At 36.1% G+C, this 26,909-nt stretch overlaps 1 protein-coding gene across 2 annotated transcripts in view; it reads right to left on the bottom strand.

The window, feature by feature from the left end:
- The window catches only part of GMDS (GDP-mannose 4,6-dehydratase), a 262,683-nt gene that overhangs the window by 218,179 nt on the left and 17,595 nt on the right, over positions 1–26,909 (bottom strand). Inside the window, exons 2-4 of one of the 2 annotated variants that reach the window (XM_034429061.3) lie at positions 17,167–17,211; positions 15,370–15,475; positions 12,990–13,099 (exon numbers count right to left, since the gene is read on the bottom strand). In XM_034429061.3, coding sequence (XP_034284952.1) covers positions 12,990–13,099; positions 15,370–15,475; positions 17,167–17,211 — 261 coding nt within the window. The remainder of the gene's footprint in view (positions 1–12,989; positions 13,100–15,369; positions 15,476–17,166; positions 17,212–26,909) is intronic. The other variant, XM_034429062.3, reaches the window with a different exon arrangement.

Here is a 26,909-nt window from a genome sequence, read left to right as displayed (position 1 = left end):
TAAAAGAATGTGGGATAGGGGTGGAGGTCAGGCTGGTTAAGCAGAAGCAGGTTCCATATGAGATACTTTACAGGTTCTTTATCCCTACTGTAATGTGTTAAAAGCCTATTATTTTTATTGAGACCTTTTGAGATGGCCTGAAATCTGTTGATATATGTAAATCCAGCAATCTCCCATTCAATTCTACTAGTTAAATTTCTCTGTTCCAAAAATGATACTTTGAAATCTATATAGCAACATCTTGGGGAGTTAAAATGCTCTGATATTACTTCATCTTTGTTTTGCATTATGATGTCAACTGCTGGCAGATTATGGCATATATCATATTAAAGAAAAATCATGTGAAGATGCTTTGGAGGTATAAATTGTTGGTATAAATGTATGTCACACACAAGAACTTCTCCTCCCTTTTTCCTCCCACTAAATCTTAATTTCAGTCTTAGATCAGTTTAGCTGTTCTACACATCTGATGAAGTAAGCTCCACAAAAATATATGCTTTTTAATAAAATGTGCTACTGTGAAAAGACCAAATTTTAGAAGTGTTTTCTAATTTTACATGTAGCTTTTATAAAAGGGAACTACAGAATCCAAAGACCGCTCTCGATGTTGGTCTCAAGGAGACCAATTTCCTCTCACCCTGCTGTTTCCTTAGACTCTCAAAATCTGCTCTGTGGGGTGGGAGATGATCCTAAGCAAATTTGGGCAGGAAACAGGATGCATGAACAAAAACCTATTTCTTTAATTTCATTCTTTCTCTTCAGCAGCCAAGAGAATCTATATACTCCTTGGCCTCAATCCAATCTTGTGATTTCTGATTGTGCTGTGCTAGTTTTCTCTCCCCCCTTCCTCTCTTCTGCAAATCCCTGCATAGCCCAGTTACGTTTCTAAAGTAAATAATTTGGGGCAATGCAAATAGGAAAGGAAATTTGATCTGCCAATGGCATTCAGTTTACTTGTAGAGACACTATTAGTTATAACCTGATGCACTGTAACAATTTTGTTAAGAACAAATAATAATCCTTGCTAAACTATAATATTTTGATTGAGAGCTACTAAAAATGTTGGGCTCCTAATTATCTTAGGTCACCGAAAATGAGACCACTTATCCAGTTTTGGTTGATCTTTAAAAAGCTAAGCAGAATTAAACTTCTTTAATTCTTAGATGGGAATCCACCAGGAACTTTTATGGCTATTGAATAGACAGGCAAGAAAAAAACAACAACCATACAGGACACCCTTGGTAAACTGCTTATTTCCTATTGTCAAGAAAACAACATGAATGTGCCCATCTAGTCACCAAAAACTGAGCTTGATTGAACAACTTGTTAAGAATTAATTAAGAACAAGTTAGAATTAGATTCCAAAGGAATAAGCCTGACCCATTTTTTATATTTATATTTATACACACACACACATTAGATCTTTAACTTCATTTTAGCTTCAACCCCTAATAATTTATGTGGTTCTAATATCATTATGGTTTGAATATGTAGCCCTCTGACAGTAACTATACAATTTAACTAAAACACTGTCTCTTTTAAAGCACAAATGAGAACTTAACATTTCATGTTACTACTGGAAAAAATGTTTTTTAGCCATGGAAATAGACAAGTATTTTATTACAATCCAGTGCTTCTCATTAATTCAATATTTGTCTACCACATTTCATTTGTTTGGACTCACCTGGCATTTACTACTGTAAATACTGTACCCATCTTTTGTCTTATTCACTATTCACGGTGAGCATTTCAGAAAGAAAAAATGGAAAATTACAACACTGCTACAGAATCGGGAAAACTCAGAACAAAGCAAATATTAAATCAGGATCAGTTTCTACTACTTTCTATATTATAACAATGCAGCTTAGTTGTATGAACAGCTCTTCAATCTATGGCCACTATTTTTCATCTATTTTTTCTATCATATTGATAAACATGATAAAAATGCTAAATGTAACCATTTGCTACATTACTTTAAATAATTTTATCCCTTCATTTCTTAAATTTAATTTTTGCCTTGCTAAGATGATCTGTACTATTGATGATATTCAGTCCCAATAAGCTAATTTTTATTCACTCCCTTAATATTAATCAAGTTTTAGTAATTCTATATTGGAAGAGTTCAATCAGAAATCCATGCTAACCATAATTTGCTTTAATATACACAAGAAGATTAAAACTGATTTTTTGTTAATATAGCTAAGTTTCACAGTGGAAAAATAATCGCTACTATAAACTAGAATTGTAAAAACAAGTGTAACTATATTAGGAGTTTCAAACAGCTCGTTTAAATATGACTAATCTCTTTTAAACAGTGTATTAAATATGCAATAAGGTATATGATGAACTGCAATATAATTATCTATTCACATAACTGTAATATACTTCAACCTTTACTAAGTAATGGCCAATGATATAATTTGGCAGTATGAGAAAATTCACATTCAGACAATAAATACAGGAATAAATTAATAACTTTAATTTAATCTGACCCAAGTAACTAATAAATTAAAATATTCCTGCCTATGCCTTGATGAACTGGCAGGAATATATATTCATATTCTAAATATAAATGTAGTATAAATGTACAGTAACTGTTAATTATTGCCTAAATTATTGATAAGATACAGCAAAAGTAGAAAGCATTTTTATAAAATCTAATTTTAGAAATCAACATGAACATATTTTACCTAATTCTAATCTGTATACTTTTAATGTTTTTATTTAGTGAAAATTATTTTAGGATATTTGTTCAAGTTTCAAAAACTTAGAAGGAATCTGGTAACAACTTTTCTGGCTAACAACTTTTATTAAAAGGCACAAGCTTTCAAGAGCTGCAGCAAAATATATTGCAAAACAGCTTCCACAATATGTGTGAGAAATACTTCCTTAAAATAATATATTATTCTTATTCTTGAGCCTCACTCTTAAATAATGCCAGTCAAATCTGAGTACTGACATTTTCTTTCTCTGAGTAGCTTATCTTTAAAGTGATATGCAGGCTTAGTCTCGTAGTACCTCAAGGCAGTAGTCAATTCACTTAAAACTTGTGAACACTTTCTATTTTTTCTCTGTCTATTTATTTTGATGTGTATATTATTCTTAGCTAACTTCCATCACATTTCATGAATTGATCTCATACCTTAAAAGATTAGGCATTCCCACCTGGAACTATTCACAATGTATAGCATTGCATAACCTTCTCCGTCTTCTAGTCTTCTATTCTTATGCATTATTAATAGTAGCATTCTTTCTTATTTAATGTATAACTACAACTTTTACAGGGCTATGCTTGATAGAAGCCTACTGTCTGTCATCCTTCTTTCATTACAGTCAAAGGAACTGAATGGTTCATTATCTAACACTCTGCTGCCATCTATTTGACAAAAAGAAAACATGTCTGTCAATGCTCTGTTTTGAAAAATACAATCTTTGGTTGAATTTTCTTGGATCAAATGAAAACAAAGAAATGTAAAGATTTCTACTGGCATTCTGTGTTTAAATATGTCCTTCAGTGTAAGTGAGGCAAAGAAGAAATGTTCTTGTGACAGCATTTACATGTTATTGTCATATTTACTGGCATATTGTATCTTTAGTATTTACCTTACCTAAAGCAAATTTTAGGCCTGAAGGAGAGTTTTAAAAAAATTATACAGATATTTCTTCCTTTCTCTCTCTTTCTGTCATGTCACATAAAGAAAACACATTTTAAACTTTTTAAATCCTAGTTATTAATTTCATATAAATAATAGGTATTTATTCATTAACACCAAAATCCAATTCTCATTTGCTTTGATGTTATTCTCACTGAAGTAAATATTTATAAAATTGCAACCTTAGAATTTCAATACTATGGTTTGGATCCAGACATGCCATTCATTTGTAAAAGAAACCAAGGGTTATAAGAAGCTCCTCCCAGCAAGTAGGGAAGGAGATCATTTCGGCCAACTCTCAGCAGCATTATATATCGTAGTGCAGCGGTCACCAACTGGTGGTCTATGGACCACTGGTGGTCCATGAGAAAATTTTGGTGGTCTGCAGAAAAATTATTTGCATTTTTTATATTACACTAAATCAAGGGTCCTCCAACTACGGCCCCTGGGCCAGATACGTGCAATGAATGCTTGTGTTGCTGCAGAAAGTCTCCCCCTATGAAGTCTTTTTGTGAGGGTTGGAGGGGGACAGAAATTCCAACTTGGGGTCTGCTTCAGCCTCCTGGTGTGGGGCTTTGGGCGAAGGCTGGAGGGAAGTGCCGCTGGTGGCAAAGAGCCGGAGGGCCTCATTCCAGTGGGACTGCATCATGGCCTGGAACTGACTGACCATCTCAGCCCGCTGAGCCTCCAGGTGCCAGTACCTGGCCTTGCACTCCTGCGGGTCTTGCCTCTGCTTGGAAAGCCTATACTCGTAGTCCTTAGTGAGGTGCTTCTGCTAAGCCTCCTTCTCGGTCAGATCCAATTTGAACTGAGCCAGCTGTTTTGCCAACTCTTTCTCATGGTAGCTGCTTAGCTTCAACAACTGCTTCCTCTTGGGGCCCTAAGGAGTCCGGGCAAGCAGGTGAGGAGTGGCTAGGAGGGGAGGGGTGAATAGAGGCCGGCGAGGCGCCCTCGACATGAGTGACATCAAGTTGGCCACGCCCACACAGTCACATGACCACCTAGCCATGCCCACCCAGTCATTAGGCAGATCATATTAGTGGTCCATGGGATTTAAAATTATGAATTTACTGGTCCCTGAGGTCCGAAAGGTTGGGGATCCTTGTCATAGTGCCCTGGACTGTTACTTGACACCCAAAGTAGGTTTTCAATGGGTAAAATGGGAAGAGAGAATTAGTAAAAATAACTGTCTGTCTTTTCCTGTGCACCCCCCTCCCATTCTCTCTTGAGCAGAAACACTGCCTGAATAAAGCAAGGATGCAATAATCTCTGAACAGCTCACTCTTTCTGATTCATGCTTCTTGCACCCCTCACACACTCCTGTGCACCCTCCCTGACCTGCATAGTGCCTCTTGTGCACCCCCTTACTGACTCACGAAGTGCTTCTAGCATACCCCCTTACACCCTCCTCAACCTGCAGTGCTTCTTGTACACCACTCTGCACCTTCCCTGATTCTTTCCTGCACCCATACTCTCGTTCCCTTCCCCACTTGATAGCAGTCGCTTACCTGCCTGCAGCCCTGGGACTTGCAACTTCCTACTGGCTTCCCTACTGAGTTTCATTGCGGGAAATTGGCAGGAAGTTGCCACACCTAATAACCATGCAGTTCAATTAAAATGGCAACTGGAACTGAAGGGATTGTTGTCATTAAGCAATGTGGTTGTACTTTACAGCCTCACTGCTTTACAGCCACATTGCTTAGCAATGGAAATTCCTGTCCTAATCGCTGTTGTAAGTCAAGGACTACCCATAGATTTAAACACTAATTCAAAATAAAATTTATTTCTCTATAAGGAACATATCACAATGCTTTAAAATGCATACAATAGGGGCATAGATTTAATCTATCCTAACAGGTTACTCCTATATGGGTAGGATGGTTAAGTAATTTAATGATCTCTGCCATGGAATAAAATTATATCTGCCATTATATAAGGTTAGAAACTTAGACTGAAAATCATGGGAGTCCTTTTCTTCTTCCACCACTCAACAGACTTATAATTAACTTGGAACCTCTAGAGTGGGAGAAGAAATAGCTCTATATTTCTTCCAAATGAAGCTTTCCTATGGATAAACTTGTCAAATAAAAACAGATTGCAAGAAATATCCTGTGTGTCATATGAAACATGCCCCTGTTTTTTCTGTCAGGATGCTGTGAATATTGATTTTATATCACTCCATCTATGGTTGTCCAGAGATTTTACTAATGCTGATTGATAGTTCAATACTTTTTTAAAACTAAATCACTTAAGATGATTGTTATAAGAAGGAAATACAATGACAACAGTACCCTTGGCTATATGTATCTAACATGCTAGTTCTTCACTGTTATCTCATCCTCAAATAGTCATCATTTCCATTCTGTAAATGGAAAATTCAAAGCTTAATGGCATTTTTCTGGCCCAAAGTTAGTTAATGAACCTTGTATGAAATAAAACCTTGGCTTACAACTAATAAGAATCTTTTTGTAAGATTCCAGTATCAGACTCCATGAGGAAATATTCCAACCCTTGAATATAAAAAGTCTCACAACAGCTTATATGATCTATAACAAACCATTATCATTTCTAGTCTTATATGATTTTTCAATTATTATGCAAGGTGCTTTGAAATGTTCTTTTATTTTGAATTTAAACTTTTCTTTATATTGGAAACAAATATTTATTTTGAATTTAAACAAATAAAATGCATACTTTTGTTTTAAATAATGCTTGCCCTAGTAAAAGTCATGAAAGTAGCAGTTTCTATAAATATATATATATATATATAAAACAGAACAGTTAAAGGAGGATAAACTAGAAAAATGTGGGATAGACAGCATCACCACCAGATGGATTTGTAACTGGCTAACCAACTGCACTCAACATGTAATCCTTAATGGAACTGCATCTATATGGGGGGAAGTATGTAATGGGGTACCCCAAGGCTTGTTTTAGGCCCAGTACTCTTCAACATCTTCATCAATAATTTGGATGAGGGGATAGATGGGGAACTTATCAAATTTGCAGATGACGCCAAGCTGGCAGGAATAGCCAACACTCCAGAAGATAGGCTTAAGATACAGAAAGTTCTTGGCAGACTCAAACATTGGGCACTATCTAACAAAATAAAATTCAAAGGTGAAAAAAGTAAGGTTCTATATTTAGGCAAGAAAAACAAAATGCACAGGTACAGTATATGTGGTATCTTGCTCAACAGTAATAACTGTGAGAGGGATCTTGGAGTCCTAATGGACAATCATTAAAATATGAGCCAGCAGTGTGCTGCAGCTGCCAAAAAAGCCAACACAGTTCTAGGATGCATAAATAGAGGGATAGAATCAAGATCACGTGGAGTGTTAATACCACTTTATAATGCCTCAGTAAGGCCTTATACTGCATTCAGTTTTGGTCACCACAATATAAAAAAGAGGCTCTAGAAAGAGTGCAGAGAAGAGCAACAGGGATGATTAGGGGACTGGAGGTTAAAACATATGAAGAACGGTTTCAGGAACTGGGTATGTCTAATTTAATGAAAAGAATGACTAGGGGTGACAGGATAGCAGTCTTCCAATATCTCAGGGGCTGCCACACAGAAGAGGGAGTCAAGCTATTCTCCAAGCACCTGAGGGCAGGACAAGAAGCAATGGGTAGAAACTAATCAAGGAGAAAAGCAACCTAGAACTAAGGAGAAATTTCCTGACAGTTAAGAGTAATTAATCAGTGGGACAACTTGCCTCCAGACATTGTGAATGTTCCATGCTAGAAGTTTTTTTAAAAAATTTGATTTACATGCCGCCCTTCTCCAGAGACTCAAGGCGGCTTACAATGCTAAGCTATAGCCTTCATACTTTTGTATATTTATACAAAGTCAGCTTATTGCCCCCACAATCCGGGTCCTCATTCTACCTACCTTAGAAAGGATGGAAGGCTGAGTCAACCTTGAGCCTGGTGAGATTTGAGGAATTGCAGACAGCTTGATGTTAATAACAGTGCTTTAGTCTGCTGTGCCACCAGACTCTTTTCAAGGCTCTTTTTTTTCTTCTTTTTAAGAAGAGATTGGAAAACCATTTGTCTGAAATGGTATAGGGCCGTGATGGCAAACCTATGGCACGTGTGCCAGAGGTGGCACGCAATGCCCTTTGATGGCACGTGAGCATCGCCCCAGTTCAGCTCTACTGCACATGCGCATGTGTGTGCCTCCTGCTGCCCAGCTAGTTTTCGGGTCTCTGCCCTGTATGTGCAGGGAGCGGGGCACATGCAGGGGGCCGTGTGCGCATGCATGGGGGCACATGCACAGGGGCTGCACATGCATTGCATTTTGGGGATTCAGAGACACACAAATGCGCACTTTGGGCACTCAGTCCAGAAAAGGTTAGCCATCACTGGTATAGGGCTTCCTGCCTAAGCAGGGGCTTGGACTAGAAGACCTCCAAGGTTCTTTCCAACTCTGTTATTCTATTCTAAGTTTGTTTTCTCAATAACTGGGGAGTATATTTTAGAAGACCTATGAAGAGAATTAATTTTTAAAATATTAATATTTTGGTATTATATTTTATAATGCTGATTGATGTTTCAATACTTTTTTAAACTAAATCATTTCTAATGATTGTTGTAAGTAGGAAATAATAACCATTCAATTAATCATATTTTAATATATTAAAATACATTTTAATATATGTTTGTGTGTATAAGTGTGTGTCATATAAGTGTAAGGCAGCTGCTGGAAAAGCTGCTGATGTGACCTTGGGAAGAAAGCCCTTTGCAGCCAGCAATTGTCTTCTGAATAACCAGGCTGGGCATGGACGGCAAAGGTCAGCTAAGGCAATAGGGGCTGCAGAGTGCGGGAGACCAAAAGGACACAGAAGGGAGAGGAGATAAGGTGGGTGAAGGGAGTTGAAGTACTCCTGTTGCTATTAGTTTGGATGGACTGTTAAGCACCCAAATTCTGATCATGTAACTGCGTGGGCACTGCAACATCCATAATTTTGTGAACTGGTCGTAAGTCCCTTTGTTTAGCACCACTAAACTCTGAATGGTTGTTGAATGAATGGTCCTAAGTTAAGAACTACCTGGAGCATTTCTTTTGATAGATTATTCACTAAACTGCATTAAAATTACGATTTATAAGTGAAGTATGTACCCTTTCTCTTTTATCTAGCGGTTTTGTTTGTTCTACAATAATGTACAACGTAATTACCTACTTTAAAAGTTATTTCCCTCTGAATTTGTGATTAAATACTTTATCCATGTCCTCTGGACTTTGATAGACCCATTCCAAGAATGATTTATCTTTGTTGGTTTACTACAGGAAACCGGACCAACATCCTATTACTTTATTTTCCTTACTTTTAGCAGAGCTCACATAAAATTAACTGGAAGGAGAAAACCTATTTAGACAAGGAATATTGCATCAAAATGAAGAAAATGCAGGATAAGATTAGACTATCTGACAGTGATGTACAGGGCCACTATAAAATAATAACTATATATGAAAGCTGCATGAAGGCACCAAAAACATAAAAGACAAATAAAAAGATTTAATGTGGGTACAATTGTCAAATATCACACAAAATATTCATAACCCCAAAACTGTCTTGCATTGAATTTCAGATTTATTTGAATTGGTATTATCTAGTGGCTAGTTTTTGTATTTGGGAGATTTTGGTACCTTTAGGTCAGTCTGGATTCCAGGCAGCTGCCTGGAGAAATCTGTATAGTTTTCTTGGTAACATTTTAAGAAGTGCTTTGTCACTTACTTCTTCTAGGTCTAAGAGGTCTTTATAGGTCTTTATAGGTCTTTATACTTATATTGGTTTTGAATTCTCCCAGTTTCTAGTGTTGTCCCCAGTAGTGGGCTGCAACCAGTTTAACAACTGTTTCTGTGAGCGCAGATGAGTGCGCCTAACACGCTTGGGTGCAGTGTTCAAAATACAACAATTTGGAGCTCAGCTACTTACCTTCCTTCTAAGGCAGCCCCAGTCAGTAGAACAGCAGAGGTGCGGAAATCAGCTGTGCCGCGCAAATCAGCTAAGCCAGAAAGAAGGAAATATAGGACAGGACAGGGCGGGGGTGGGGTGGGTGGGCGGGGCCAGCTGATCGTCAGAACTACCGGTTCGCCTGAAACGGTCCGAATTGGCAGCAGCTCACCACTGATCATCCCTTTAACCACTATACCAGATTGTCTCATAAACTGTGAATTGCTTTAGGAATTTAGAGTTATAAAATATAATAATAATATTCCAACAGGTAAGCACCACTACATAACACCCGTTTAACAGCTGTCATAAGAAACATAAAAAAGTCTGAATAGTGGACATTGTATGTAGTACCTGGAGATAGCAGAATGGAAGAGAAAGAACTGGAGAAAATCACAAAATACAAAGACTTGCAAATAGAAGTGGAAGGACAGTGGCAAAATCAAGCAAAGATAGTACCAATAGTAATAGGCACCTTGAGTGCAATTGCAAAACATCTGGAGCATCACTTGAACACCATCAGCATTGACAAAAGCACCATCAGTCAATTGCAAAAGGCAGCTTTACTTAGAACAGTTTACATCCTATGCTGATATCTGTCATACCATCAAACAATATCTGCCTATCCCAGATCCTTAGAAAGGATTTGATAGGTAAATATTCCAAATCCAAATATCTGTGTGACAAATCATAATATTGAAAATGTCAGATCCAAACATTTATTAGCAAAACTTTTACAAGATTAAAAAGTATAACATTTCCTACATTCCAGAAAATCAAAAGGCAACAATGAAAATTATTACTATTATTGAGTGACAAAAAAGTATCAATTATGAATGTATGTATGTATCGAAACACAGAAACACACAGAAATGCAGATGTAGAGACAAAAAAGCACCAAAAAGACAGAAATATATATATATGTATTCATCTTCATTCCTTATCTTGTGGCTAAATACAGAAGAGGCAGTGAAGTGGGAATTTATCTTGTTTAATTTCATATCACTCCTCAACTCTTTCAAATAATTCAAATCAATTACATGAGAATAAAAGAAAACAAAGATGAACAGAAAGCACAAACAACATATATAGACACTTGTTAAAGACAGCTTTGTAAAATGTTTTGCATAGAGCATTCAGAAATTTGCTTAGATCTTATGACCTGTCAAAAATTTGAAAGCTGATCTATAGTAGGGCATTCAAATGCAGTCATAGGTTGAAGGGGCAGTGGAAATGACACATACACAAAACCCTCATGCAAACAGAAGTGTCAACTGTATGCTCTGATAAGTCCAGGCCAACATTTACACACAAAAAGAATGTTGGATTGGATCCAAACCTGTTCGAGTGGAAGGGATTTCAACTTGGCAAAATATCCTATGAGTAATAATGTCCCTCTTGCACTGCAATATCCCATCCAACATGCCACTGCCTTTTTGAATATTCTAACATTCAGGAATAGCATTTGGAAGGGAATGTTTGGCTGTGATATAGATATACAGAAAAGCCTTGATGCGCAAACAGAACTACTGAACTGGAATTCAACCTATTATCTTTTATTTCTATATTGGATAAATTTAATTTAATTCTTCTTAGGTGAATGCTAAAGAAAACAATAATTGTACATTGTAACAATGATATGAAACCAAATTCTTTCGCAGACTATATGAAGCAAATATAGGCTTTCCATTAATAATCAACACTAACAAGCAGGAAGCAGTTCCTGAGCCCAGAAAGGTAAATAGGATGAGGGCTGATTAATATTTGTACCGAACGCTATCCTGCAAGGCCAGAACTACATGTTTGACTGGAAAGTTGCAAAAACACCTGTCAAACATAAACATGTATGGATAAGTCACCAAGAGTTCAGTTAAAGAGTCACTGATTTGATGGCAACGCAATTTAAGCAATAATACTAAACTAATTATAATAAATCATAACTGTCATCATTAACATCATCACTGAACAACAGTAAGAGTATCATTCTTCTCATTCCTTTAACTCAGAGGTCTTCAAACTTGGCAGCTTTAAGACTTGTGGACTTCAACTCCCAGAATTCTCCAGCCAGCTCCGGGAGTTGAAGTCCACAAGTCTTAAAGCTGCCAAGTTTGAAGACCTCTGCTAACTGATTACATTTATCTCTGGGCTTAAAACTTTTTACCATTAATTGTTTTATTGTACTGTAACTGACTACAGGGGTTATTTATACAATAGAAATTGGAAACTGTTAATATTGTGATGATCTAGACAAATTAAACCTTTGAATATGAGAAAAACATTTCTAATCAATGTTAAATAAAAGTTCTAAGATGTTAATGAATGTAAGATTGCTTAACTTGTGTAACTGATGCTAAGGATGACATTGATAAAAAGTTGCAAAATGCATTACATTATTTTATAAGATTAAGGTTTAGATTTTTAAGCTTAACATTTAATAATGAGGTCTCCACTGTATTATTGTTATTATTATTATTATTTTAAAGTCTGTGCTTAACACTTTGATGATCAAGAAGCAAAAGACAAAGGGAAAAATAAGGATGGAAATTTCTCAGTGGCCAGAAAGTTTGAAAGGTAAGCGGGAGTAGAATAGAGAGGTTTGTAGAACTTCAACTTCTGGAGAAGGGAAAAGGGAAGAAATCTACACCATGTATGGCCATGGAGGATCAGAGACCCCTACAAGGGCACCCTCTTCAGAGAAATATCAAACCCACCACTTTGTTGATAAAACGGATGGACATGCTTTGTCATTTCCAATGTGACACAATGGTACCCCCTTAACTGAGAATCTATCTCAGTTTGTAGATACTGAATATATAATTCTTCATTGTTTATATCAATGTATTTTATAGAAATAATGTTCATGGATATTTAAAGGTTATGTCTGTATGAGAAAGGTTGCAAGAAAAAAGTTTTTGAACTCCGAGCACTGCTGAAACAAAAATAATTGCAAAAAGTGCATAAGGGTGTTCTACATCATTCAAAGAATATCCCAAACTCCAATCAAACTTCAGTTAAGAAATTAACATGACTAAATAATCCACAGGTGAGTCATCTGCCTTCACTGTATTTATTTAAATGTTTATACTCACAAATCATGCTTCTTCCCCATATATACAGTATATATATAGAGAGACACACATATATATGCATATATATGAATGCGCACACCAGCACTCATTTGATATACCTTTGTTTACCTAAACCATTATTTAAGGTTTCTTTTGTATTTTTACATTCTCAGAATTTTGTTCATAGATATATGTTAAAATAAAATTAAAAAATGGGGTCTAACAAAATAAGTAGCAACAAAATATACTACACGTTTTGCTTACAGATAATCACATATTTATTTTGTAAGAAATTTATTAATATTACTTACTTTAACATGACTCTGTGCTCCAAGGTTGTAAATTTCAGAGGGCTTAACTTCGTTGATTATTTTCACCAAGCAAGTACTATCTGTCAAATCACCATAATGCAATTTCATATCTTCAAGGTAAAAAAAAAAAGTTAAAATTCATGTCATGTTGCATTCATTTCTATTATATACTTTCCTAATTCCTTGAAAAGTCAGGCAGACATATATTTTTATTATAACTATAAATAAATGAAGATTACAGCTTAAGTCACTGAGTGATAAATCATAGGAATTCTGAAATTTAATTTGCATTAATTAAATTAATGAACTATAAGATTTTGTAACAACTGGCTTTCCAACAAAAATATAAAAAATATGATTTAAAAAATTAAATAAAATGACTTATATGATACAAAAAGTCAACTGAAAACATTTAAAGTCCTATTATTTTCAACATATTGTTCTTAGTTCAGTTTTTCTAAAACCATTTATGTTACAAGTCACAATATGCAAAATATATTTTCTTATATTTTTCCTGCTCTGTAACTGGTTCCCTGAATTACAGATAGTCTTTGACTCATAACAGTTCATTTAGTGACTGTTCAAAGTTATAACGGCACTGAAAAAGTGACTTATGACTGTTTTTCAGTTATGGCCTTTGCCACAACCCCATGATCATGTGATCAAAATTCAGATGCTTGGCAACTGGTTGATATTTATGACCGTTGCAGCATCCCGGGGTCATGTGATCACCTTTTGCAAACTTCTGACAAGCAAAGTCAATGGGGAAGCCAGATTCACTTAATCACTTTGTTACTAATTTAACAACTGCAGTGATTATAATGAGCCGAGGTGGCACAGTGGTTAGAGTGCAGTACTGAAGCTACTTCAGCTGACTGCTAGTTCAGCAATTCAGCGGATCAAATCTCACCGGCTCAAGGTTGACTTAGCCTTCCATCCTTCCGAGATGGGTAAAATGAGGACCCAGATTGTTGGGGGCAATATGCTATTTAGTATACTGTCTTTGGTATAAGCCACCCAGAGTCCTCGGAGAGTGGGCGGCATAGAAATATGACTAATAAAATAAATAAATAAATTCACTTAACGACTGTGGCAAGAAGTGTCATAAAATGGGGCAAAAATCACTTAACAACATTTTGGACTCAATTGTGGCTGTAAGTCGAGGACTACCTGTACTAATGTAGAATAAGTACGTGGGTGAAGTCAGGTAAGTTGTAAATATAATTGTACATGGCCCTCGTTATCTGCAGTTTAATTATCACGTGATTTTACATATTCATGATTGATAAATAAAGAAGAGAACTATAACGGTAACTATACAGATTTTCACATGTTATGATTGGACCTTGATTTTATATATGTACAAATGGCAGGCTTTCAGATATGCATATATGATATTTTTTTAAGAATCTGTTGTCATTTCAACCTAACTATACCTGCTCCTTCTCCACCTTGATCACTCACCAGCCCACACATGAGGTTCCACATGGCACCTAGGTTTCTTCAAAGACAAAGTGACTCACTTGGCTGGTGATGGAAGAGGTTACTCATTTGCCCTTCCTCACACTGGGTTCTCTATCTACATGGCTCTTTTGCCATCTTAGTGGATGGTCCTCTCAATCAATTGCTCGATCCTTTTGCTACAGTGAGAGCCATATGGAGGATAGCAATCAGCACAAGCAGTTATACAAGTGAAATATTTCCATCTTCCATCAAATAAGTTGCATTGAAGAAGTTGCACAGGGAAGCCACATGATCTCTCATTATTTGAGTGAGGAGGAAGAAGAGGAACAAATGCAGAAACATTGCTTAGACAACATATGTGAGAGGAAAATGAAGGAACTGGATGACCATTAGGCTGTAGGACCTTCTCCTTCTCACCACTATATTAGTTTGTTAGAAATGGCTGATGTTAGCAACAAGATTGGTTAGCAAGCTGCCTTGCTGTAATGGCTCACATTTTGATATCTGATCGCCAAATTAATTTTACTAACATTTTTTCTACTGATTTCACATGGATATGCATAAAGGGACTTGATCGAAATTGCAATTTATATGGCCAAGAAAAAAATTGTGAACTAGTTCTAATTAGTCAAGAAAATAATTTGCAATATATTGACAAACCTGTACTGCTATCCTAAAAAGTCTTCTTACTTTGCTTTTTTCAGAGATTATTAGTGATATCAACATTTTATATTCAGTTCCAGTTGAAATGAACAAAAATTAACAACATTATTTTATAAAGTATTTCTCAAAAAAGGATTGAGGCTAGACTAAAAAAAGACATTCACATAATTAGTCTCAGTGATCTGATGAAATCTTATACAAACATTAGCAATAAAAACAAAATCACATATGTCCTCTATGTATTTCATCTCACCTTTCAACACGCACTTACTTCCTTCTATGTGAGCCTGCGGGTTCTTGTAGAGATGTTCAATCCGTCCCGTGTTAAAAGAGCTAGATCTACGAACAATTCCGTGTACCTGCAATTTAACAGAAGTACAGAAAATATTTTTGATATAAAGCTTCACAATATCAGATGTTGTGAGATCAGTTTTGTGATACAGAAGCGTCTGATTCAAATAGAAAAACAGGAAAGGGCCATAAAGATCCAGGAAAGCTACTTAATGGAAACAGCTAGATGAAAATAATGGCACCCACTTTCTCCATGCTTTTTCTCGTTTAATAATTAGACATTTCTGACAAACATCTCTAGCCCATGGAACTTGTATAACTTATATAATTATAAATGTGTACTTAAATTTGTACTTAATCTCTTCCTGGGTTCAGATTTTTTCCTTGAACAATAGAAAGAAGGAGGTTTTTGCTATCTAGATCAGGGTGGATTTGATTTAAATCGAGTTGATTTAAAACACAATTTAAATCATGATTTAAATCACTAATAAAAAGGCTTGATTTAAATCAACTCGATTTAAATCATAATTTTTAAAGAGCAACTGTCATCTCTGCTACACCTTTGACCTACTGTTGACTCACCGATAGTCCCAGTGTTGCAGAATATACAGCCTCATGCTACATAACTAAGCTCCATTTCATGCTGAATAAACTAAATTATTTATGTATCTTAAATAGAAAACTATCTTACAATAGATTTTTACCCCAAAAGTTTTTTATTAAAATAAATCCGATTTAAATCAAAAAAATCTGATTTTTTTGATTTTTTTAAAAAAATCATTGATTTTTATCCACCCTGATCTAGATATATAACCAATAGCAATGTTTAATTTACATCTAGCCAACCCTGGCCAAATTCAGCACTAAGCGGGATTAGACCTGGACAACAGATCACAAAGAAACCCCAGGTGTGTAAGGTGGACTAGAAAGAAAAAAAGGAAAACCAAAGGCAGTGGCAAACTACTTCCAGAACATTATTTATAATGAAAGTACCACCAGTGAAGCAGATATTTTACGTCTAGTACCTGGCAGTTTCCTTAATTTTATTTCAGTCACTCTCTTGTTCTTCCTTTTGCTTATGTTAAAAAGACATGATTTCTAAGTTGCAAATATAAAAGTAGCAGTGTCACTTTACTATTATGAAATATATTGAACAGTGTTAGAAGTAACACAGAAGATGGAACTATTTGTATTGGCCATGATGATAGAAACATTTTAAAGAACGGGGGAATTGCTATATTATGCATATTATGTTGTTATGACAGCTAAATGGAAAGGGATCAAGTTCATTAATGAAGTACCACTTTTCAGCTTTTTATTCTGTGGTAGAGCGTTACGGTACCCAAAATTCTAACATTTCGTAATTGCTGAAGGACAATTCAATTTATTTTTTCAAGGTCCCCAACTCCCACCCCTGCAAAATACCTTCTCAAAATAAGTTAACTTTTTCCTCCTGCATCGTAACACATGAATTTAATGTAGCCTTGCTTTGCGCAGGCTGCTGTTTATCTGAATAAGCAGGAAGTGTGGAAAAACAGCTATACCCTGAGGATCGGAGGGATTCCACCATTGCAGTCTCCATGATAAAACAGTACAATGCACTGGCATGATTACAGCTCATGTTGTGCATTCTTTTCAAACGTTTTGATTTCTTATCTCATGCTGAATGGAAAACATAACCAGAGAGTGACAGCAACAAGGAAGCTCTGTCCAATTTATCCCATGAGTCTGCAGTCAGTCAGCAAGACTACTCACTCACCTCATAGCCCTTTTCCAGCAGGAACTCTGCCAAGTATGAGCCATCCTAATGAGAAGATAGGAAAATGTTATGAAAGTGTTAGGACCATCTTATCTCTATGTGGAAGCTGTCAGCTTCGGTCATCTTAAGAATACTGTAACTCAGAAATGAACTTGTAATTAACAGCCTACATGGAAAGTTCAGTGCATTCAATCAGTTACATGTTAATCAATCAAGAATGAGGAATTTAGCACTTCAAATCATGCCTTTGTTCTTCAGCATACAGAACAATAGGCAATTAATTCATTGAGACTAGCTATTGTTGCTTACTTTTAATTTGTCATGTTGCAAAATGAAGTGTATTAGGTAAGGAAGACAGATATCTTTATATGTACGTTTTACAACAGCTTCGTAATTTACAGTTCTTGGAGAGCTGTATGGAAATGGACTTGCAAAGAAGGAGTTTAATGACCTTTTGGTAAGCATCAGTTTAGATCAGAAAGAGAGGATGTGGTGTGTGTGTGTAGGAAAAAGCCTCAAGATTGCCACATCAGTGAAAAAGTATTTTAAAAATTCAGAAATTAAATGTAAAGGTAAATTAAATTTAAGGTTCTATAATTACTAATACAAATGCAGTTAGCAAAATAAAACTGGAAAAATACTTTCTGGTTATGATCATATGAACATTTTACTAAATACATTCCCATACAGCTTCAGAATTATAATTTGTAACTTGGCATTGAGCTATATACTATTACTGCCACTTCAACTGTTCTGTATTTTATGTGACAGAACAACAGCCTGATGTGTCTATATTGTGGTAGTTGGTGTCTTCCTGACACCACTCAATGTCATTAAATTTCATTAGTATATGTGAAGAATGAGTAATACAGTCAATATTAAAATACACTATTACTTTTCCAGAATCTGAAATAGAGAGAGAAAAATAATGAACCTTTAATTTTGTGCAGGTAATAAAGATCACTAAAGCATTTGCAAGGTGGCCCCATGTCTTAGCAAAACTGTATGAACACAATTCAGTGCCCTTATCTTCAAAACCAAAGATTATTATGAAATTCAGCTGCCAGTTATTTTTCTGATAACCTGGCTAGAATGTGGATATCTGAGATGGAGCATTTTATGTTATATACTCTATCCAAGAGACACTATAACCATCATACCATCCAGAATTAGTGAAAAGTATAAACCGGGGTGTCAAACTCGATTTCATTGAGGGCTGCATCAGGGTTGTGTTTGACCTTGGGGGGCTGGGCTAGGCATGGCCAGGGTGGGTGTGGCCAGGGTGGACATGGCCAGCTCGATGTCACTCCTGTCAGGGGCGCCTGTGGTGGTAGTAGGGCAGCTCCACCACCACCCCATCCCCACCCTAGCTTAATTTTTACCCGTGCACTATGGAGTGGGCGGGATCTTAATTAGGGCTTATTTTGGGGATAGGGTTTATATTGGGCGCACGTGTAAAAATCAAGCTAGGACTTACTTTCAGGGTAGGTACTATTTTCGGGGAAACAGGATATTCAGTCACTTAAACTCAATAAAGCCATCAAAGATTTCCTACTTCAAGTACTTTTCAGGACACACATTGACTGGTGGGCTCTATTGCTGGAAGGACTGTTTACTTATATAGCCAACATCCAGCAAGAGGAAACTATCATAATTGCCATATACAAAAAAAATAAGACAAGGAAAACCCTAAAAATTACAAACCCATAAGCCTTATTGATAAAATAGTTAAGATACATGCAAAACATCTCTCGAGAAAAGTAGAGGATCGGTTGATTAAGAACACTGCAATAGAAGAAAATGTATATAGTTCAGGGTTGAATGATGGAGTCCTGGGTAACTATCATCACTTCTAGTGAATGTGAGGTTTGCTCCATTTAGTAGCTTTTCCTGCTACTGTTGATGGGGATATGTGGTTTCCTCCTTAGTAGTTCCTTGGAATATTTTTTTTCTTCTTGTTTGTCTGGGATTAATCCTTGCTTATATGAGTATTGACTACTGGAGAGAATATTCTGGTCTCTTCTTAGTCTTTTATTGTTTCTTTTGAATGGTATATAACTGTACTTCATTTCTATGTGTCCATTAATGGACAGATACAACTGAATGTCAAGCTTTCAGTAATGGTTTAGTGGTTTAAAGTGGTTTAAGATTTAACTTGGTTTAGGATGCACAGTTTTCCAACTGAAACTATGGTTAACTCTGTCCATGTATTATGAGATTAAGGAGTTTTCATCATGTGTTCTGACTATCAGTTGATGTTGATGGGCTGCACTCTGCTAGTATCAATTGTCCCAATTAAACCAAACAGGAAAGATGAATTAATTCTACTTTATTAACAGAAACTTGCAAGTATGAAAATACAAATTCACCACCACCACTTTTAACAGCTTGATCCCTTAAAGTGGGTCCTTCCTAAATATCTTTCTCTGACTATTAAACCACGGGCGCTCTTGCCTCCTGTCTGATTGTTTCCTAATAGCAATTCTTTCAAGGTCATCCACACATTCCATTACAGCTAGTCTTCTGTCTATCCTACCTAGTGACTGTTACAGTTCTTATATGTTGTAGATGACTCCTGTTTTTTTTTCTTGGGTTACTACGTCTTTCAGTTTATTAAAATGTTTTGAGGGCTTTAATTGGTTTGTGTGCTATGGTGATACTATGTGGTTATAATAGTCTATTGGTGGTTTCTAAAATGTTTTTGATATGTGGTACCTTTCCATAGCTTGTGTTGTGTTGTGGTGAGTTGAGTTGAGTTGAGTGGTCAAGAACATTTTGATAAATTTGCGTGGGTATCCATTTTTTTGGGGGGGGGAGATGTTGTATAGGCTATCTATTTCATTTTTCTGATGATCCGGGCTGCAGCAGTGTGTTTATACTTCTTGCAATAATGTTCTGACACAGCTCTTCTTGTGGAACATTGGTAATAAAGCACTTGATTAGTGCGGATTATTTTTCAATAGAAGAACATATTAGTGGAAGAACAGGCTAGATTTAGATCTGGGTTCCATAAAAGGCAACTGCTTCGTTCTACCCCACTTATTACTAAATATACAACAGATGGTAAACACCTGTTCACATCTTTCATAGATCTTAGTGGGATACGTGATTCTATAAACAGAGTTTTTATTGAAGAAGTTGGCCAAGCTAATACGGAACCCAGACTTCATTAGCAGAAGAAACTGTGTTTAGAAAATCAATGCAGCAGATGGCCAACCATCTCTGGACTTGGAGGCAAATTAGATATTGTATGCTCACATGGGAGATCTTCAAGGAAAATCACTATCATATGCTAAATGGTGTGATCTTAAAATGGCTCCATTATTGCTGTTAACATCTATTTTCTTATCCTTGTGATTTTTCATTTTTCTTAATAATGACTGGTTTTTTATATGTTTACTGTTTTATAATTTTGTACATTGCCCAGAGTAATTTTTGTAAGATGGGCAGCCTTAAAAATTTGATCAATCAATCCATCAATCAATTGGGAAATCAAAAAACATCCCTGAAGAAGGAGATGGCAGCCTGCTTCTGTAGTGCTGCCAAATTCTTTCATCAATGTGTCCAAAAAGTCATTAGAAAATGAGCTCTACTTGAAGATTTTATTTTACTTTTGGGAACACACACGACAGCATTTATGTGTTTCTAAACTGTCTTAAAATTGAAAATAAATATATGCTGGTGGTGGATAGCTTCTGTCTTTTAAGACTGACTATCAATAATAAAGGTACTACCAGTCAAGCAATACATTGCCAACTACTTCTTGGTCAAATAGCAATGGTGGTCTTGGAAAAATTACTATGTTTATATCTACAAAAATCTAAATCTAAATCATACAGGCCATCCCTTTCCCAGTAGCACTCTACTGAAGCAAAATTGGATTTTGAAGAAGTAGGAGAGAAATAGTATTGATGCCCTTGAACTTTGGCATTGGGGCAGTCTTCTGTGAATACTGTTCTGACCTAGGCTCTCTTAACAAGCAGGAGGCAGGAATTACTGGCAAAACCTCTTATTTACACGACTGTGAATTACGTTCATTTACAGTCAGCAAGGTTTGTCCAAACAGTTTTTCAAAGGAATATTTCTCAACACACCTTATCTCGTTTGGCAAGCTGCACATTACTTGTTTCCAACTGCAGTACAAGACAAAACTTGGAACAAAGTCTCTCAGAGTCACAGAATGAATGAATTGTTTCCTGCAAAAGCCCACTCCCTGTTCGCTCCTCTTTTATTTCCTATGGGAGGGGCCAATCACCTCCAAGGTGTGGCTTTACTCCCGAGTCGACCTTGCTTTCTGAGTTGTTCTTGTCTTCTGGCAGCTCTGCGCATGCGCACACTGGGAAGATGTTCCAGCTGTTTCTCTGCCTCACTGCTGTCTAATTCCCTCTCTGCCTCCAACGCAGAGCCCTTGTCCAAGCTTTCCCTAGCTCCCAGGACTGGCCCAGGTTCCTCCCCAACCTCCTTACTGTCCAACTCTGCTGCCAGCTCCGCTGGCCACTGGCAGGCCACAACAAATACCATGAATAACCAAGGAAACAAACACACTGATCATAGAAAACACACTACATTTACCCTGTATGCCAGAATTGCTTATTTAAATTTAAAACAAAACCTTATAGTTAAACCTTTACAAATGTAATTTTGATTCATAGTTCTTATACCTTCAGACTAATTTAATATCAAAAACATTTTTGCGGTATCATTTTATATAAAAACAAGTAAGTTGGGCCTAGTATTTATTTACTTGTTTGTTTGTTTATTCATATATTTATTTATTCACTCACTCACTCACTCATGTGTCGCCTGTTCAACAGTTTGCAGGAGGTTTACATCCCAGCAATAAAGCCACACACACACACAAATCCAAAACACAAATTTTATTCATCATGCGTTCTCTCGTTTTCTCTCTTTCTCTCTCTTCCCTGCTTGGACAAGTCTCTTCAGTTTTCTTGGAAAGATTTTGGAAGTGATTTTCCATAGCCTGCTTCCTAGGCAGAGAGAGAGAGAGAGAGAGAGAGAGAGAGAGAGAGAGAGAGAGAGAGAGAGAGAGAGAGAGAGAGAGAGAGAGAGAGAGAAACCAGTTGGCTTTATTTCCCACAAAATTTCATTTCCTATCAATGGCAATTTTCACTCTGATGGCTTGGTAAATGTGAATAGTTTTATTAATCTTCTGCAATATGACACTCAAGACTATTCCAGAGTTAATGACTCGCTATCTATACTGAGAAGCTTAGCTTCCAAGAACTTTATCTCTAATACCTCAATGAGGAAGTTCTTAATCTATTGTCTTGGCCAAGATTTGGTAGGGAGATAAATTATATTTGAATCAAACAGTCTCATATGTAACAGGGATACATACTGAGTTTTATAAGTGACATCGGGTGATAACTAGGGGCACTCCCACAGTAACATTATACTGCTATGCAGTGTTGACCAGTCAGAATACAAGATATACTCTCTGTATATTTTGAATTGTCTTCAAGCATCTCCATATGAAAGGAAAATTGCACAGACAAATATGACACAGACAGAACAGGTACTTTTGTTTATATAATTCTTCTGATGTACTGGAGTATTTAATAAAGTGTGTTACCAAGAATTCCAAGCTTATATGGAAAATGATGTTTGATATAATGTGATGTGATATGATATGATGTGATATGATGTGATACCCACATGTGTCCTTTTTCATACTGTTCAGAAAAGGCAAACCAGAAGAGTTTATTTTAGATTCCTACAATCCAGGATTTGTTTAAGTGTGTTTTGATGAATAAGCCAAAATGGTTCACAGAATACATTTGGCAAAAAACAAAGAATATTGTAGCTTTGCATGCTCAGACAGCACACAAAATGGCAGAACAACAATATTTTAGAAAGCTATACTTAAAAATATTTAGCAGGAGATTGGAGACAGCTATAAACAGAATAACAGCCAAGAATTCAAGTTCTTAACTTTCTGCCAACCAGATGGTGAATTTAAAATTACATTGATGACTAATGTTAACACTGAACCAGTTTAGGATATTAATGGAAAACCTCAGACAGAAACTAGGACCACAGTCATTTATAAGCCAACCTTTTTGCAATCTTCTAGATGTGAATAATGAACCACAGAGGCTTGTGAGCTAGCCAAAAGGTAACAAGACTTGTCACATATGCTGACATGGTTAAGTATAAATCCTATAATATCTGATGACAAAACCAAACTACAATTTTCCATTCAGTTACACAAATATATTTCCAAACACTCTACCTGGAAAGTAGTTGAAGTAAAGACACCTGGGAAATAGCCACAAATTTAGCAAGATAGTCTGGTCTATGTCTACCTTGGAAGCTACTGGAATCATTCTCACACTTCAAACTATACTGTTCACTTAAATATTGCTCATTTCTTTTTTTCAATTACTTTTAAACAGGTGAACCTGTTTTAGCAATTATCTACCTACCCTATTTTTCGGAGTATAAAATGCACCTTTTTCCCCCCTAAAAGGGGGTGAAAATTTAGGTGCATCTTATACACCGAATGTAGCCCCGCCCACCCACTGGCCCCCACCCTTTGGCCTCTGCCTCGCAGCAGTTGCCTCCTTGCAAGCAAACAGTAAGAAAAAACAGCTCATTTCAGCTTCAGCACAGCCTAATTAGCACAAGTTGAATGGATTGGCCTGCCGACTCTCAACTGATTTGCTCTCAGCTGTTTTGCGCGGGCTCTGCTGCTTGCTGCAAAGAGGTAAATTGCTGGAGCAGATTTTTTTTTTCCTTTGTGCTAATCAAGCTATGCTGAAAACGAAAATGAAAGTAAAGCAGGCTGTTTGCTGCAACGAGGCAAAATTGCTCAGAGGCAGAGACAGAGGGAGATTTCTTTTTCTTCTTTTCCTCATCAAAAAAGGTAGGTGCGTCTTATACTCTTGTGTGTCTTATACTCCGAAAAATATCGTATATCCATTTTTTACCCTTTTACTTCTATATGGCATAGATCACAATTGGGACCCACAACTAAGTCATTAAGTAAAGCAGTCAGTAAGTGAAACAGCAAATATGCTTATGATCTTATTTCAACTTTCTTTTGCTTTACAAACCTGCAAAAGTTGTAAATGCAAGGATTGGCTGTTAAGTTACTTTTTAAAATCAGGGAACAAGTGTCTCAAGATAGTTAGAAATGTAGAGCCAAAATAACAGAAGAGCGCAGCTAAAGATCCTTTTCAGATGGATTCTACTACTATCATTCTACCCAACGATTACTTGCCATATTTGATAAATACTGTGAATTGTAATGAATCTATTGGGGGTATTTAACTAGGTAAAAGTATTAAAAATGCATACTGTTGAATTCTTTTTTTCAAATACGTTAATAAGATAACTTGTATCATATAGCCCATTGAGTTTCTCAGATATTCTTATAGGAACACTGAAGTAGCTGCATCCTCTTGCAAGTTTCCCAGTGGTTTTTTTCACTCGCCCCCAAACAATCTCCACATGCATGCACAATTGTTTTCTTGGTCCTTCCAGAATGAAAACTTCTACTACTGTTCCCTAAGTCTGCCCTAGATAGTAAAAGGCATCTCAATAGCTGGCCTGGGGGAACAGAGGAAGCTATAAAGAGAGCAAAAGAAGGAAGAAACAAAAAAAAAAAGAGTATATTGTTCAATGTAAAATAGATCAGCAGATACGAAATGGTCTATATGTAAAAATAACAAAGTAATTGAAATATTAGGAAAAGAGAAAAATAAATATTGAAGTCGGAATAAGAAATTAGGAATTAAAGAAAATAAGAGGTGGAAGGTTATTTAAGTTGAAAGATTTTAAGGTAAAAATGGAATAAGTTGAAATACACTGTTAAGAATTAAAACACATGATGGGAATCTTGAGGAATATATGCAATAAATGGAGAGAATTGGGGATGCCTGGACACCATAGGAAAAAAAAAACACTGAATTGAAAATTAATACAGCAATAGAGAGAGATGGAAGAAGGAGTAGGGAGATTGAAGGAAGGGAGAAGGAGAGAGAGAGGAATAGAAGAAAGGGAAGAGGAGAGGAAGAAAGACAAGGGAAATAAGAGTAGGAGAGAAGGTTAGATGGGGGGAAGAAAGGAGGAGGGGGAGAAAGGAAGGGGAAGTAGAGAAGGAGTAGGGAAGAAGAAGGTAGGAAGAATAAAAGAAGGGAGGGAGAGGAAGAGAGAGAGAAGAAAGATTGTTGTAAAACAATAAAGATGAAATGGAAGAAAGGCATCCCCGAACATGTTTAAATATATTAGGATAAAGAATGAATTATTAAATATTAATCATATTTGGCAGAAATTGTAACTAAGTAAAATATATTTGGATATGATAAGTTGGATATGATATGATATGATATGATATGGTATGATATGATATGATATGATATGATATATGATATGATATGGTCAATACTCTGTTTCATAAAATATGTGGGTGTGTATTGGGGGGGAATCCAATAAAACTTGATTTAAAAAAAAAGAAGGAAGAAACATTGTAGGAAATTATATGACTGCATGATACTGTATATGTGAATGTGGTTTATGCAGTGTGCAGCCAGGAGGAACTTGGCATCAGGGAGACTGATGCTTCCTCAAAAGGAAGTCCTTTCCTTCTGAAACACATCTTATTCCTTCAAAGTAGTTTATTCAAAGAGACACAGTAGAAAAGAATCTATGGAGATTCTCAGTCATCTAGGTCATGGTTGTCCCAAAGGTGCTTTTTCCAAAGGCAACTGAACTTTATTTTAAAACAAAGTCCAGCTGCCTTTGGAAAAAAAAGCACCTTTGGGACAGTGGAAAGGAGGCAGCATTCTCCATATTGTGGATCGTGCCCAATTTAAGATGTGCTGAACATCAGCTCCTTTGCAGACGATCTGGAACTGCAGCTGGTATAGAATGCTGCAATTTCAATCATGGGGCATGATTCAGAATCAGAGTGCTTTAAAAATGGAGCCCAGTGACATTTAAAAGATGGGATTCTAATCTTGCTACACGCTGCTTGAAATGTAGCACAACCCCATTTTCTTTTTTGCTAAAAGAAAGGAAAAAAATGTGATGAAACTCTTAAGATTTCATACTACTAGGACATTTGAGACAGCTGAATATGAAGGTTCTGTAAACCCTTTTTAATATTTCAGTACTTTTTAACACTCTAGTTAGTAGTCGTCCCTTAGAAATACTTGGTGATTCAAAACACAATTTGTATTTTATTCTTTTCTGGACTAAAAGCTATCATTTTCAATGTGCTTACACATAACATGAAATAAAAATGATATGTTTTCTCACTTTTTTCTAAAGAATTACTTCTAGAATAGAATAATTTTATATAATGATTTGACTCCTATAAAACAGAATATATAAAGTTAACTTAGATGGTTACAATGCATGCTATAAGGTAACTTATACAACAACTTCTGTAAAGATATGCAATGTTAAATGTCTATAAAATGTTTGCTTTCTAAAGTGCCTTATAGAATTTTATTATCTAATTTGCCTAGAACTTTTTTTATTTCCTTGAACTGCTCATTGTGAAAAGCAAACAAGCCAAACAGGTGTTATGTTTGCTCTGCAAAAGAAAAGGGATATTACGTTATAAACAAATATTTGCTACTAAACCTATCAAACCAAATTCAGTTTCTAGCAAATACTGTTTTACTGCTTTCAACAACTGTTCTTTTTTTAAAAAACAAGTTTTATTGGTTTTTTTCTTTTCTCCTCTCCCACCTTCACCCACATCTTTCTTTCTT

The sequence above is a fragment of the Pantherophis guttatus genome, chromosome 3, assembly GCF_059756535.1.
Source record: "Pantherophis guttatus breed Tessera chromosome 3, ASM5975653v1, whole genome shotgun sequence".
Taxonomy (NCBI): Eukaryota; Metazoa; Chordata; class Lepidosauria; order Squamata; family Colubridae; genus Pantherophis; species Pantherophis guttatus.
The sequence above is the reverse complement of the archived record's forward strand: the minus strand, read 5'-3'. Positions and strand labels throughout refer to the sequence as shown.